General features: G+C 37.9%; 1 protein-coding gene across 2 annotated transcripts in view; it reads right to left on the bottom strand.

Moving 5' to 3' along the window:
- The window catches only part of LRRC49 (leucine rich repeat containing 49), a 154678-nt gene that overhangs the window by 86352 nt on the left and 51851 nt on the right, over nt 1–16475 (bottom strand). For both annotated transcript variants that reach the window (XM_005685165.3, XM_005685164.3), the window contains one exon: nt 11067–11128. In XM_005685165.3, the coding sequence (XP_005685222.1) occupies nt 11067–11128 (62 nt within the window). The remainder of the gene's footprint in view (nt 1–11066; nt 11129–16475) is intronic.

The raw sequence follows: 16475 nt of genomic DNA on the forward strand, positions 1-16475 counted from the left end.
TGTCTTTTAATTTCACGGCTGCAGTCACCATCTACAGTGATTTTGGAGCCCCCCCCCCAAAAAAGTCTGACACTGTTTCCCCATCTACTTCCCATAAAGTGATGGGACCAGATGCCATGATCTTCGTTTTCTGAATGTTGAGCTTTAAGCCAACTTTTTCACTCTCCTCTTTCATTTTCATCAAGAAGCTCTTTAGTTCCTCTTCACTTTCTGCCATAAGGGTGGTGTCATCTGCATATCTGAGGTTATTGATATTTCTCCCGGCAATCTTGATTCCAGCTTGTGTTTCTTCCAGTCCAGTGTTTCTCATGATGTATAAGTTAAATAAGCAGGGTGACAATATACAGCCTTGACGTACTCCTTTTCCTATTTGGAACCAGTCTGTTGTTCCAGGTCCAGTTCTAACTGTTGCTTCCTGACCTGCATAAAGGTTTCTCAAGAGGCAGGTCAGGTGGTCTGGTATTCCCATCTCTTTCAGAATTTTCCACAGTTTATTGTGATCCACACAGTCAAAGGCTTTGGCATAGTCAATGAAGCAGAAATAGATGGTTTTCTGGAACTCTCTTGCTTTTTCCATGATCCAGCGGATGTTGGCAATTTGATCTCTGGTTCCTCTGCCTTTTCTAAAACCAGCTTGAACATTAGGAAGTTCACGGTTCACGTATTGCTGAAGCCTGGCTTGAAGAATTTTGAGCATTAGTGTACTAGCGTGTGAGATGAGTGCAATTGTGTGGTAGTTTGACCATTCTTTGGCATTGCTTTTCTTTGGGATTGGAATGAAAACTGACCTTTTCCAGTTCTGTGGCCACTGCTGACTTTTCCAAATTTGCTGGCATATTGAGTGCAGTACTTTCATAGCATCATCTTTCAGGATTTGAAATAGCTCAATTGGAATTCCATCACCTCCACTAGCTTTGTTCGTAGTGATGCTTTCTAAGGCCCACTTGACTTCACATTCCAGGATGTCCGGCTCTAGGTGAGTGGTCACACCATCATGATTATCTTGGTCATGAAGATCTTTTTTGTACAGTTCTTCTGTGTATTCTTGCCACCTCTTCTTAATATCTTCTGCTTCTGTTAGGTCCATATCATTTCTGTTCCTTATCGAGCCCATTTTGCATGAAATGTTCCCTTGGTATCTCTAATTTTCTTGAAGAGATCTCTAGTCTTTCCCATTCTGTTGCTTTCCTCTAATTCTTTGCATTGATCGCTGAAAAAGGCTTTCTTATCTCTTTTTGCTATTCTTTGGAACTCTGCATTCAGATGCTTATATCTTTCCTTTTCTCCTTTGCTTTTCGCCTCTCTTCTTTTCACAGCTATTTGTAAGGCCTCCTCAGACAGCCATTTTGGTTATTGCAATTCTTTTCCATAGGGATGGTCTTGATCCCTGTCTCCTGTACAATGTCATGAACCTCATTCCATAATTCATCAGGCACTCTGTCTATCAGATCTAGTCCCTTAAATCTATTTCTCACTTCCACTGTATAATCATAAGGGATTTGATTTAGGTCATACTGGAATGGTCTAGTGGTTTTCCCTACTTTCTTCAATTTCAGTCTGAATTTGGCAATAAGGAGTTCATGATCTGAGCCACAGTCAGCTCCCGGTCTTGTTTTTGCTGACTGTATAGAGCCTCTCCATCTTTGGCTGCAAAGAATATAATCAGTCTGATTTTGGTGTTGACCATCTGGTGATGTCCATGTGCAGAGTCTTCTCTTGTGTTGTTGGAAGAGGGTGTTTGCTATGACCAGTGCATTTTCTTGGCTAAACTCTATTAGTCTTTTTGCCCTGCTTCATTCTGTATTCCAAGGCCAAATTTGCCTGTTACACCAGGTGTTTCTTGACTTCCTACTTTTGCATTCCAGTCCCCTAGAATGAAAAGGACATCTTTTTGGGGTGTGAGTTCTAAAAGGTCTTGTAGGTCTTCATAGAACCGTTCAACTTCAACTTCTTCAGTGTTACTGGTTGGGGCATAGACTTGGATTACTGTGATATTGAATGGTGCCTTGGAAATGAACAGATATCATTCTATCGTTTTTGAGATTGCATTCGAGTACTGCATTTCGGACTCTTTTGTTGACCATGATGGCTACTCCATTTCTTCTGAGGGATTCCTGCCCGCAGTAGGAGATATAATGGTCATCTGACTTAAATTCACCCATTCCAGTCCATTTTAGTTCGCTGATTCCTAGAATGTCGACGTTCACTCTTGCCATTTCCTGTTTTACCACTTCCAATTTGCCTTGATTCATGTATGTTAACTACCTTTAAAACAAAATTCAACAACTCTCAAATTAAGACAACAAAACACAGATTCTCAACAATGTAATATTCACAATGCCAGGAATGTAATAAAAAATTGCCAGACATGAGAAAGCAAAAAAAACTCAATATATGTATCAAAAAGGAAAAACAAGTCACTATAAAAGCCTCAGAGATGACACAGCTGTTGGAATATTGGAATTAGTAGACAAGGACTTTAAAATGACTATTATACATATATTTATAAATAAGAGGCTTATCTTATCTTTGTGTTACATAATTCAGAAACTGCCTGCAACAGTCTTAGTTTTTCTTCAAAACAACACTGAATCTACTCAAATATTCAAAAAGTAACTGCTAAAATCTTAAGTCACTGAGGAAAGCTTTTAGTCTGGAAGGTATCTGTTACAGTTGTTTCTAATAATCCAATAAAATAATCCATAAAATAATCAATAATAAAATAATCCATAAAATAATTTTAATTTGCCTTCCTTGTTTTAGTTACTTTTTATTATTTTATATTCCAGGGGACAGCCATGGTGAATTAGCTGCAAACTGGGTCCTTAGACAACCAAATAAGATGACATGCCAAAAAGGGCTATTAAAAATTATCTATGAATATTGAAGAACATCACCTTTAAACTTTGGTTTCTTTTTTTCATTAATTAAAAGAACAATAATTACATGCCTACCATGTGACAGATAATAACTGACACTATTCCCTGGTGGCTCAGATGGTAAAGTGTCTGCCTGCAACGCGGGAGACCCGGGTTCGATTCCTGGGTCGGGAAGATCCCCTGGAGAAGGAAATGGCAACCCATTCCAGCACTCTTGCCTGGAAAAATCCCATGGACGGAGGAGCCTGATAGGCTACAGTCCATGGGGTCGCAAAGAGTCAGACACGACTGAGCGAATTACCCTTACCCCTGTATAATTAAGTTATAACTGGGCATACATCAAAATAGATATTACAGAACTCAAAGAGGTATGGTATAGATAATAGAAAAAGAAAATTATTCTTCTGTTTGGGGTTTGTATTTAATTACAAAGGATGAACAAAAGTTACTCCAGAAGATCAAATTTGAAAGTTCTGCAGTTAGGAGTATATACTTGGGGTTTTGGCATGATTAATTTTGACCTTGCTTTTTCCTAAAATTAACTGGTTTGTTCATTCCTTTCAATATCTGCTCACCTCTGCTTTATTTTCATTTTTTTAAACAACAGAAATTACTATCACACAGTTCTGGAGACTAGAAGTCTGAAATCAAGGTGATGGTAGTGGTGTTGTTTTCTGAGGGCTGTGGAGGCAGAATCTGTTCTAGGCCTTTCTTCTTGGCTTGTAGATAGCTGTCCTTATGTTCACAAGGCAGTCTCCGTGTGTGTGTGTGTGTGTGTGTGTGTGTGTGTGTGTGTGTGTGTCTGCTCAGTCAGGTCTGACTCTTTGCATCCACATGGACTGTATTCTCCAGGAAAGAATACTGGACTGAGTAGCCATTCCCTTCTCTGGGGGCTCTTCCCAACCCAGGGACAGAACATGGGTCTCCTGCATTGCGAGTGGATTCTTTACTGTCTGAGCTACCATGGAAGTCCCTGTATACCTGCCTCCAAATTTCATCTATTTTATAAGAATATCAGTCTTACTACATTAGAGCCCACTTTAATGTCTTCCTTTTAACTTCACTACCTCTGTAAAGACCATATTTTCAAATAAGGTTGGTTACATACTGAGGTACCATGGGTTAAGAGATCAACATAGCAATTTAGGTTGGGGTGGGGGTAGGGTGGGGAGGTGGAATGGACATAAAACAGATATGTAAACATTTTTGTTTCAAATTTGTACATCTCTTTTCATGAAAACCAAAACACTTTGCTGTACACCTACAACTAATACAACATTATAAATCAACTGTACTTCAATTAAAACAAAACAAGATAAGATGAAGATAAGAAGGGAATGTTACAGTCACTTACCTTTGTTTTAAATGTTTATGTTCACTGTATTTGACACTGTTATTGCAAAATACTTCAAACACTTTTTGGAAGTATTTTCTACAAGTTATAAGGAATAGCAACAGGAGAAGTTACTTAATATACTTTATTTCTAAATGCATTTTGGATTTACTCTACTTATACTTTGAATTTGTAGACCAAAACAAAACAGAAATCATAAAACACACTGATCTCAATTTACCATAATTGTGCTTCTCAACCTAGAAACAATCACCCAATATAACATACAATCATGAGTAATTTTAAGACCAGAATTCCCCCTTAGCAATATGTACCAAAAATGTCCACAACTTCTAAAACCTTCACGTTAGCAAAACCCAAAAGGGCCTTTGACACATCAATACATTAAAATGTTAATTTACTGCCATGAATAGCTATCAGCCTCTCAACTATGTAAGTGTGAACCCAGTATGAGACTAGGTGTGCAAAACAGCCTGCTCACCGTGTCTTAGTTTAATTTTAGTTTAAGAATCCTTCCTTTTAGAAAAACTCACACATACACACATTGAATAAATTAGTCTAACACAAAGGAAAATGAAACTTTATGATTATAATAAGAATTATCTGGGGACTTCCCTGGTAGTCCATGCTCCCAAAATTGAGACTCCACAGTGTTTTCTTAATTTTTTAAACCCAATTCATGGTGAGAAATATATTTACATTGTAATCCAGTTCCCAAATATCTATAGCAAAATAACATTCATACACAAACACATACAAATGTATACATAGATACATCTATATATACTAAAACTGCAAACTTCTCATGAGGCAGTGTTCACCCTTACAATGTGTGAGAAACTCTTGACATTTTCTATTCTGCTTTTATGTTTCCAGTCTTGAACTAAAATTGACTAGGATTCTTGTATGGGTTTTGACTCAAAGTCTGGAAAGCACAGATCAGTGGTATTTTTAAATCAGCTGCACAACTTGCTAAAGATACAAATTCCTGAGCCCCATCTAAAACTTTTGAATTAGAATCCATGGAGGATGGATCCCCACGCAGTGCATTTTAGCAGGCTCTTCAGATGATCCTTAAGCATATTAAACTTTGAGAACCCTTGAGATCTATAGGATCATCAGGTGTTATTCAGACAAAGAGAGGTAGAAAAAAATATTATTGTCAGAAGCCATAGTAAATGCAAAGACTAAATGGGCAAGGGAGAGCATGCTTATGTTTAAGGAGGTTCAGTGGAACAAGGCAAGTTCATAGGGCTCTATGGGAAAACAATGTGGATGAAGAGGTAGGCATGGTTCATTCTGGCATCTGCCTCTCCTAGTTAGTTCCATGCCACCTAAAGAATAATATGTAAGTATACATTCTTAAAAGGGAAGGAAACTTACGCATGCTACAACATGGATGAACTTGCAGCCATGAAGCTAAATGATGCTTGCTCTTTGGAAGGAAAGCTATGACAAATCTAGATAGCATATTGAAAAGCAAAGACATCACTTTGGAGACAAAAGTCCATACAGTCAAAGCTATGGTTTTTCCAGTAGTCATGTATGGATGTGAAAGTTGGACCATAAAGAAGGCTATGCACTGTAGAATTGATGCTTTCGAATTGTGGTGCTGGAGAAGACTCTCAAAAGTCCCTTGGACTGTAAGGAGATCAAACCAGTCAATCCTAAAGGAGATCAGTCCTGAATATTCATTGGAAGCACTGATGCTGAAGCTGAAGCTTCAATAATTTGGCCATCTGATGCAAAGAACTGACTCATTGGAAAAGACTCTGATTCTGGGAAAGATCGAAGGCAGGAAGAGAACGGGACAAGAGAAGAAGAGATGGTTGGATGGCATCACCGACTCAATGGACATGAATCTGAATAGACTCCAGGCGATAGTGAAGTACAGGGCAGTCTGGCATGTTGCAGTCCATGGGGGTCACAAAGAGTCCAACACGACTTAAGAGACTGAACTGCAACAACATGGATGAACTTTGAGGACATCATGCAAAGTGACATGAGCCAATCACAAAAAGACAAATATTGCATGGTTCCACATTCATGACATAACTAGAGTAGTCAAAAATTCAGAGACAGAAAGTGGAACGGTGGTTGCCAGGGCCTTGGAGAGGGAGACCGGTTGTTCAATGGGTATAACGTTTCAGTTTTGCCAGATGAAAAGAGTTCTGTGCAACAGAAGACTGACTGCACAAGGGTGTAAATGTATTTATTAACACCATTTCATTGTGTGCTTTAAAATGGTTAAGATGGTACTTTTATGAGTATTTTACCACAATTAAAAAAATAATACATGAGACTAAGAGTCCTGAGTTGACACTTGACCTTGACTAGTATTTGACTCTTTTCCCAGGGATACTAATGTCTCCTTATTTCTGGGAGCAATAGTAACCATTCCTTTTTAGGCAAGGAAAACACTCAAATTATAAATGCGTCTTCTTTTTTTTTTTTTTTTAAAGAAAAAACCTTGTTAAAACTTTCTACATTGGAGAATGAAACAGACAGGAAAGAATCAATTATACCTTAACCTTGTAATGAAGAGTAGAGCTCTGCACAGCCTCAGTGGAAAGGAGATGAAACGCCCTGGGTTTTGCCTACAGATCATAAACTACCTCTGGATGGTAGTACATATCTATCCCTGACAAATACTTTTGTCTAGAAGCTTTTTCTTGTGAAGGGAAATTTCATATAAAATAGTAATCTGCTAGTTAACAAATTTTCTTATTTGGGGGTACCATAACTCAATGGTTCCCAGATCTAGCATCAAGCCGAACATCAGAATTCTCTGAGAAGCCTTAAAAAAATACAGATCCTTGGCCCTACTCCAGATTTACTGGAGCAGGTTACCCAGCAGTGAACTTAAGGCCTATGTGTTTTTAAAGCTGCCAAGGATATTTTTACGGGTGGCCTTTGGGGGGCAAATCACTCAAAGTAAGGACAGCTATGACAATGGCTGCTTGGTGTGTGATCTGACCTCTCTCTACCCTCTCAAAACCTCTCTGAAAAGACTGAATATAAAAGTACAAAAATATCCTTAGCAATACTAGAAAACCAGAAAAAGTTCTATCAGCAGACCAGAGCACTAAGGAATTTCTGGAAGATATAAAGCAGATGGAATCAGTAAAACCCCAAATTGCTAGAGCCTGAAATGAAGAGTATGAAGAGTTAAGAAAATGTTACCAGCAGAACTTCAGAATACTTCCCAGAATCAGAGAGAGAAAGTGTGGCCAGCAGATGTGGGTCAGCTGTCCAGTAACTACTGGAGGGTTTGGTAGCAATTTGCTAGCCTCCTACCCTCAAAAAGGCTGACTCCTGAATTGTCCTCAGGTTGAAAATGGTGAGGGAAGAAGGGCTGTGCTTTGGGGAAGTGCATCTGGCCCAAGATGTAAAAGGAGCCCCCATTCTCAGAGGGCGAGTTTCTTGTGAATATCATAAAGGCAAGTCCAACTGGTTGGATAGCCTTCCTCCTCCCTCCTACATCCTCCACAGACAGAGATCTTATAACTTGCATTCACAGCGACATTTCTAAATTATGCTAAGGAAACAAATTCGTATAGATCCTCATATATAGACAAGAACAAAAAATCATAGAACAAATGAATGGATGAAAGAAAGTATTTTTGTTTAATTTAAAGAACACGTGTAGGTAATGGAGAAAAATAAATTCTAGAAATTGAAAAAAAAACTTTACCTCATTCATAAAACAAGAATAAGCCATTAGAGGGACTTCCCTGGTGGTCCAATGGCTAAGACTCTGTGCTCCCAGTGCAGGGGACCAAGGTTTGATCCCTGTTGAGGGAAGTAGATCCCACATCCTGCAACTAACAAGATTCTGCATGTGGCAATGAAGATCCCACATGCCACAACTAAGACCTAATACAGGCAAATAAATAAATAATTTTTTAAAAAGAATAAGCCATTACAAAAAATGCAGACTACTTGGAAATTAAGATCATAAGAGCAAGACAAAGAAAACAAATCAAGCAGACAATAGCACCTCAGAAGAGCTGAATAATGGAACGAACACGCCTGAAGAACGAACTAGACACAGCTGATTCTCTTGATTAGCCACAGAATATTTCCTTCAAGGTGAGCATTGCAAAGTGTACTTTGGCAGGTCCCTCCAGCATTCCATGGGCTGGAGGAAGACCTGGAGCTAGTTAGGAGGAGAAGGGGGCAAGCATCTCACTGCAGGTTCCCAGAGGGTGGGCCTAGTGAGTCCACTCCGAGCCTTCTACATCTGCTTCGCCTAGGTTGTACCCTTACCTGGAATGTCCAAGGACTATTCACTTTACTGAGGTCTCGGGATCATCTCCCTCTGGGAAGTTTTCCTTAACTTCTCTTCTCTACACTGATTTACATTTTCTAGTGTATCTGCATTTGACCACAACTAAGTTTAACTCACTGTATTATAATTACCTATTTGTGTTTCTGTCATGCTCTGAGGGATATTTTAACCAGAGGCATCACTTTTATTCAGATACACAGATGTGGATATGTCATTCATTCTCTTAATATATCCTGTATGCCTACCAGAAGAACTAAATGCCTGTTCTAATATCTACAGGAAAACATACAAAAATGGTCCTGTCTACCAAGGCCATAGTCAACCCATCATTAAATATAGGTACCTATTTACCCCAAGTTGGAGCTCTCTAAATTCAGTTAGGGTGCTATAACATTCTGGAACTTTCTGAATTTCCACCAGGTAATAGTTTATGCAAATGGGCCTCTAAGAATCCAACAACTTGGTCAAAATCTAGGAAGCCTTACTACTTTAACAGTCAGTACATTTTTGTCTCCCCAAAATGGATACACTGTTGGATATTTCACTTGCTGGATGATATTTGAAAGTTATCCAGAGAAAGTCCTAAAAGGTACTTTCACCTTTATACTGCTATTTCTGCTCTTCCTGTATGCTACTCCTCGACCACTGAATTGAAAGTTATGCAACTCTGTCATGCCAGGACTATAGCAGGATATGAAAGGACATCACAATTAACACTACAGATCATCTACCATCCCAGTCAACTGAAATATTTGTGTCTTGAATAAAACTCATGGAAATGTGAAAAGGGCTTGCACTTTCCAATTCCTCCTGTCCCCTGCCCAAGAGCCAATATATTCTCTATACCATCTGTTGGATTACATGCATCAACAGGAACAAAGCAGAAAATAGAAAATGTACTTGACCTCAAAAGCAGGTCATCTGGATATATTAGAGAAAGGTAAAGAGCTAAGCCTTTGCAGCAACACACAAAAAAGCAATCAGTAAGAATACGAAAACCCTTCCTTTTATCTCAATTTCTCAATAAATCCCACTTTTAATAGAAAGTCATAAGTATTAATCCCATTAATCACATATTTATTTCATTGAGTAGATAAAACTTCTTTTCAGGTTGGGAAGAAAATTCCCTAAATACAGACATTTAAGATCAACTCCCTATAGAGCTAGGAGTTTAGAAGTTGAGGTATCCTGAGGAAGTGGGCATGCCATAACCCCCATACACCCAAATTTATATCTCTTTTTAAATTACTCTCCATAAACAAGACAAGAGCAAAAGTAATAAGTTCCACCACAGGTTGGGGGAAGCTAAGGGTTTGCTGCACCTTCAGCAGCTAATATTGTGAGACATGAGAAACAACACATTTTAAAAACAAGACACTATCTTCTCAAAACAATTGTTAATGGTCTTTGGGTAGAAACTCCTTAAAGAAAATTGAGTGTTCCTTCTATTGCCATTAAAAATAAATTCTACTCTTCCAACAAGATGGGGAGGCAGCTGGAACCGGATTCAACATAAACTGAAGAGCACATTAAAAGTATTTCAGAAACTTAGTATTTCCACACAAAGAAAAAAAAGGAAATGATTAAGGGTATTTTCTTTGAAATAATGCCTATATGCAAAATTCACCATCTAGACTTAACCGCTACCTTTTAGAGATATAGTACAGGGATGGGGGCTAACATAGGAAAAAGGTAGAAACAGAAATTGTGCAAAAGCTCAGCTGGTTTTTAATAGTCAAAAGCACAGACCTAGAACTCAGGAAGAGATATGTTCTCAACTCTTTTATACTTAGTTCTTATCCTTCTATAAAAGTACATTCAGAGAACAGTCTTGAAGTGAAACTAAAGAACTGAGGGGCAAGGGAGAAGAGAAGAAGGAGAGAGTCAGGGAAGGGTGGCTACTCATTCTGCCCTGAAAAGTCTGACTGCCTGTCTCAGCTTCAGTTCTGAAATCTTCCACATTGACCCTGAATGAGACATCATCACAACAGAAAGGATGATATGTTTCAAATATTTATAAAACAACATTTATACATTTATATATTCTAGTACACAGTGTTTAGCTGCATTAGTTCTCCAAGTAGGGACACCAACTTAGAAGTTACGGCCTAATTAGCAAGTGGATTAGGGACAAGTATAACCTGCTATATCAAAATTGCTCAGTAGCTACACAGATTGTAGATGATAATTTATGAAAGAAATTCTAATTCAACTGATTAGTGCAGTAAGTGTCAAACAAAGGACGGCAGAATATATGTTGACATTCCCACATACATGTTTTACAAAGGAGCAACTCTAAACTATAACTATAAAGAGCACATACTATACTAAACCAGTCATCACTTCAGCATCAGAAGCGCTAATAAACACAAGAGCTTTGTTTTTCCACAGAGAACTTTGTCACAGATGGCCCTGTCATTTCCCAGTTGAAAATCTTACATGTCATTAGAAATACTCCAAAGTATTTACAATCTTAATTTAAAGCATTAGAACCCACACAATCAAATTATTAATACATGACAAGTTGGGAGTTTCCACTTACGTAGCTATATTGTTGAAGCTGAGAAACAGACGTTGGAGGCAGGGCAAATTATCCACATCTCTCTAGAAGGAAACAGAAAGCAAAAATCTATCAGCTGAAAGGAAAAAAATATATATATATTATAAAATGTCTTCTTGTTCAGCTGTTGAAATACATAGTCATTGCTAGTTACTGCAACCTTACTAGACCACTGAATGCTACTAGGCATTGAGCTCCATTCTTCTCCACTGCAGATTAAATGGGAGGGTTTTAGTACATCCGCAGAACAAGCTGCACCACTCGCAAGGTAAAAAGCACTGAGGAAAACAGAGGGAGATGCTGCTGCTGCTGCTAGCCTCTTCAAGCATGCTTTTGGGAAAGGAGCCAAAATGCTACTTCAGCCTTTCAACTGTAGCACAAATACAGTATGATCAAACATTTGTTAAAAATCACTTGGAAAAGAATCTGTTCAAACACTTTAAATTTTAAATTTATGCAATCAGCTTTCCAAACAGTACTGAGAATTTCAGAGCCATTCACCTCACTATTCTCAAACCCACAGAAATGTACCACTCAGTTGCAGATGAATCAATACACTGACAATGCCCCCATAATGCTCAAAGTAGATCATCATCACTGTCAATGAAGGGTACTGGAAGGGCAATTTCCAATTTAAGCAAGAATCCAAGGTTCTTACAATTGGAAATCTATGCTGTTCTGTTTAGGTGCAGCACCCCTGAGCAAAACACTGCTGTTTAAATACAGTTACCATCAGCAAATATTGAAATGTTTTGGCCCAAATGATTTTTTACTAATTTTATTAAAAGACACAAACTTCCTGAAAAGTCTGACATATTCTGGAATATCAGAATCTTAAGAGGAAGCTTAGTAATTACCTAGTCCATAATCTCATTATTCACATGAGAAAAAGTAAAACGGTTGAGGTTGTGGCAGGGGCAGCATGGGAGAGGGGTGGAAAGGTGACCAGGAAACATACTGTCACACACACAGAAGCCAAAGTAGGCCAAGATTCCAGTTATCCTGACTTCAGTGCTCTGCTCTGTACAATACTACACACACGGGTACTTCTAATATTAAATATTTTTCACTTTTATTATTTATAATAATTTCTAGTTATTTCAGTTATTTCTAGCAACTGAATGATGCTAATATAAAAATGTACATTTTACATAAATTGTGACCAACATTTAAACCCAATCAAAACTTGTCTTACTCTTTCCATAAGTCATCATCTTTCTTCCTCCCCCTCTTTCCTTCCTCCCTTTTAAAACTACCATTTCCAAGACCAAATAAAAATGTAGGCCATGCATCAAAATTACAGACAAGTTCGGCTTTTCCGAAAAGTCATTTATTTATTTTTAAAAACTTGTTATACAAAGAAAATATAAAAGTGATAGAACTGTGGCAGAGCCACGGTCTCATTGATTTTTTAGAGGACACAGGAGCAATGAATCTGGCTGAAGACATTTTCCCATATAGTTTCCAGGGCTGTAATTTCCAAAAGGAAAGGATAGCTTGCTTCCTATCCGGTCTCCGGAAGTTTAGAGTTACAGTCAGATTGAAAGCCTGTCTGAGGAATCTCTTCTCTTAAATTCTTCCTGGAATCTAAGGGAGATATTTCTGGGCATAAGCATTGTTTGCTGACATCTAACTGGGAGAAAACTGAGAAGCAGTAGCCTGAATCTCCTTTGAATCAAGGCATCTTTAAAAAAAAATGTACATGTGCTTTTTTCTGTGCGATCACTCTCACAAACATGGAGAACGTTCCTAAAACTCACTGGGCTTCTCTAAGGAGTAGGCAAGTATAAATCCCACAAAGTGACAGTACACAAAGGGCAAGGATTCTCTGCATGCCCAAGGAAAGAGGCATTATGACAGGAAGCGGAATGGCTATGGTGGGCACACTAAACCAATTTTCCAGAAAAAGACTAAAACCACTACAAGATTGTACTGAGGCTTGAATACATTGAGCCTAACTGCAGATTTAAGAGAATGCTGGCTATTATGAGATGCAAGCATTTTGAACTGAGAGGAGATAAGAGGAGAAAGAGAAAGTGATCCAGTTCTGAACTTCATATTTTGTTTTATTATGAGGACAATAAAAATTGGAGATTGTTTGCTTCATTTAGTTGCAACTGGTTTTTGGAAGGGAAATAAACTAGTGCCATCAATTTTTTAAGAAATAGTCTTTTGGGGCCCCAGCCTACCACCATCAAAGACTACAGACACACAGACACACCTTTCAAGACAGTTTTTCTATTATTAAAATATAAACTCAAATTACATCAGGTTATAAATTGTGAGAAAAGGGTTTTTTAAGTTTATTTGATTATAATGTTTTATATTTATTTTCATTTAAGAAGCAAAATTTTACCAGAAGTTTTTTATCAAATTTTCAAAATTATTAACTCTCATATGATAGAGGTATAAAAAGTATTCACAAGTTGAAAAATTGAAACTCAGAATTCAACAACATATACCCCAAAATCATTTCAGGAGATAGCCTTTCCAAAACTTTAAAAAGCAAAATAATTATCCACAATCATTGTTGTTGTTCCAAACTTCATTCCTATAAGAAAATTATAACTTTAATTTTTCTAGCAACTCTTAAGATATACTCTGTAATGAATTTCTAGCATTATAATAGACAAAAAGAAATATTCTATTTATATCAATTATCTATGCATGAGTTATTTACAGAAGGAAAAAAAAGACTGCTGAAAGTTACCAGAAGATGGTTGCTCTAATATGAGAGTGAACTAAAGATGCAGATACATGAGATCCAGGAAGTCGATTCACTATTGGAGAGAGACAAGAGAAACTCAAGGATGTCACCTCCATAGCAGGCCTAAGGGCAACCAATCTACATTAGAGACAGAGGAAAAGGGCTAGAAAGGGTATCTTCAAAGACAGAAAATGAAACGGAGAGATTACTTGAGATCTTTGCCCATATAGAGAAGAATTTTAGAGTTCTGTTGGGATTAATGGAGAGTGTTCTGCAATTAATGGAGAAGTGAGACAGTAATTGACGCCAGAGAAAACCAAAGTTTAGTATCATGGTCCAACATTCACTTTGAAAAGCTTATCTTGTTCTGCCAGACAATCCTAACCTGAAAATCTGAAATCTGTTAGTTGCTCAGTTGTGTCCGATTCTTTGCAACCCCATGGACTGTAGCCCACCAGGCTTCTCTGTCCACAGAATTTTCTAGGCAAGAATACTAGAGTGGGTTGCCATTTCCTTCACCAGGGAATCTTCCCAACCCAGGGACCGAACCTGGGTCTCCTGCACAGCATGCAGATTGTTTACCATCTGAGCCACCAAGGGGTAACCTATTATGTCATAAATTCATCAATCTGAAGCCAGTGCACTGAAAGACCCACCTTAAACAAGATCCCCAAGAAATCTCAAAAATACATATTGTGACTTGGTTCTTAAAATATGACTAAGACTGTGTCAAGAAAATGTGCTCTTCCTGTCAGGAAGTAATAATCTCAACTATTCTTTATCAGCAGGTTGTTCTGGTGTTACATTCGGGAAGCCAGCACTCAACAATCTGCATATAATTATTTTGGAATAATGAGAAAAGTTAAAATAAGGGGTTACAGATAATTAAAGAAAGCTAAATCCTTATAACGTTAAGAAAAAGTCAGCATATTTATTTCACTGTCAAGTGTCAAATCCTCCCAGAAATTCTTTTCTGGAGGTAACTATTTCACAGGCACTGAAACTATTCCAAAGAGGCAATAACATACCTAAGATAAGAAAAAGAAGATGAAATATTTACATATAGGGGAATATTTACAGTTCATCTGTTAACCTCTTAATATCAAATTTATTATATTTAACAAAACACACTTCTGGGAATCACATTCAAAATATGTTTTGAAGTTAAGACACAAAACCATTTTACAGATTTTTAAAATATATTCTTCAAAAATAAACTTTAAAAATTATTTACTATATGGTTATTGAGAAGAATACAATTCTTTATTTTTCAAGAGAATAATGACCTGCCAATTTAGAAGCATGTTTGTCCTACCCAGCTCAGATGCTGTTTTCCATATTCCTAAACTTCACAAAAGGACTAAATGATTCAGCAATTTGACCCTGTGTAGAAAGAACATCTATTACTGGAGCTATTTTTAGAGCAGCCTCCTGCAGGGGAATAAGGAAGAAGGGTGAAGAGACAGAGGCTTTGGCACACAGCAAAGAGAACAAAGATGACTGTAATAAAATCACAACAGCTCTCGTTTTGTTACCTATTCTGTTACACAAAAAAGTCAGTGTTAAAATATGTAGGGGTAATTATCTTCATTTTGAGAACTAAAACAAAGCACTAAATAAGCTTGGAAAAAAAAACCAAAGAAAAAAGTGTTCCTTTTTATAAAAAGGCTTATAAATTCTAAAATTACTTACTATAGCCATCACTGTAATACAGACACATATTATATGAGGAATAATATGTGTAAGCCATCATATCAACAACTCAAACATCTTTTTATATACCATGAAAAAAAGTTTGTTATCTGCCTCTATTATCCAAAAGCAGTAATATCCATACCTACTTTTCACATTTACTTATGACATATCACCTGGCAATTATCAGTCAGTCTAGCTGCAAGCTGCTCTTTCAGTCTGATTTATTTCTATACACTGTTGTAATCCCCTGAAAATAAGAAGGAACTGAAAACCAGACTAATAAGCAGGAAATGACACTCTGACTACAGAGATTTCCAGTCTTTATAATCTAAGAGAGTTAGATATAACCACTATGAGGAGAAATAGAAAAAGCCTCAATTTCGCAATCACAGGCCTTTCTACACTTGAATTTCTAGTTCAAATTTACATCACATACATGATCTAACAAAAAAGAGTTAGATGCTCAGTTGCGTCTGATTCTTTGTGACCCCATGGACTGTAGCCCACCAGGGTCCTCTGTCCATGGAATTCTCCATGCAAGAATACTGGAATGGGTAGCCATTAACTTCTCTGGAGATCTTCCAGACAAGGGATCGAATCCAGCTCTCTTGCACTGCAGGCAAATTTTTTACCATTTCAGGCACCAGGGAAACCCAAGACTCCTCATAAAAAATGGTCCCTGCCATTCTTACCCTTACCACTACAGGAAAAACTCACTGGAAAGACATAAACTCAAATCAGCCTTTACAGTGTGTGTGTGCGCCTGTGCACACACACGCACGCACACATGCGCGTGCATGCTCAGTCGCTCTGTTGCTCAGTGGTGCCTTAGTCTTTGCAGCCCCATGGACAGTAGACTGCCAGGCTCCTCAGTCCATGGGATTGTCCAGGCAACATATTGGAGTGGGTTGTCATGCCCTACTCCAGGTGACCATTCGATTCCAGGGATCAAACCAGTGTCTCCTGCATCCCTGTGTCGGCAGGTGGTT

This window comes from Capra hircus, chromosome 10 (assembly GCF_001704415.2).
Source record: "Capra hircus breed San Clemente chromosome 10, ASM170441v1, whole genome shotgun sequence".
Lineage (NCBI taxonomy): Eukaryota > Metazoa > Chordata > Mammalia > Artiodactyla > Bovidae > Capra > Capra hircus.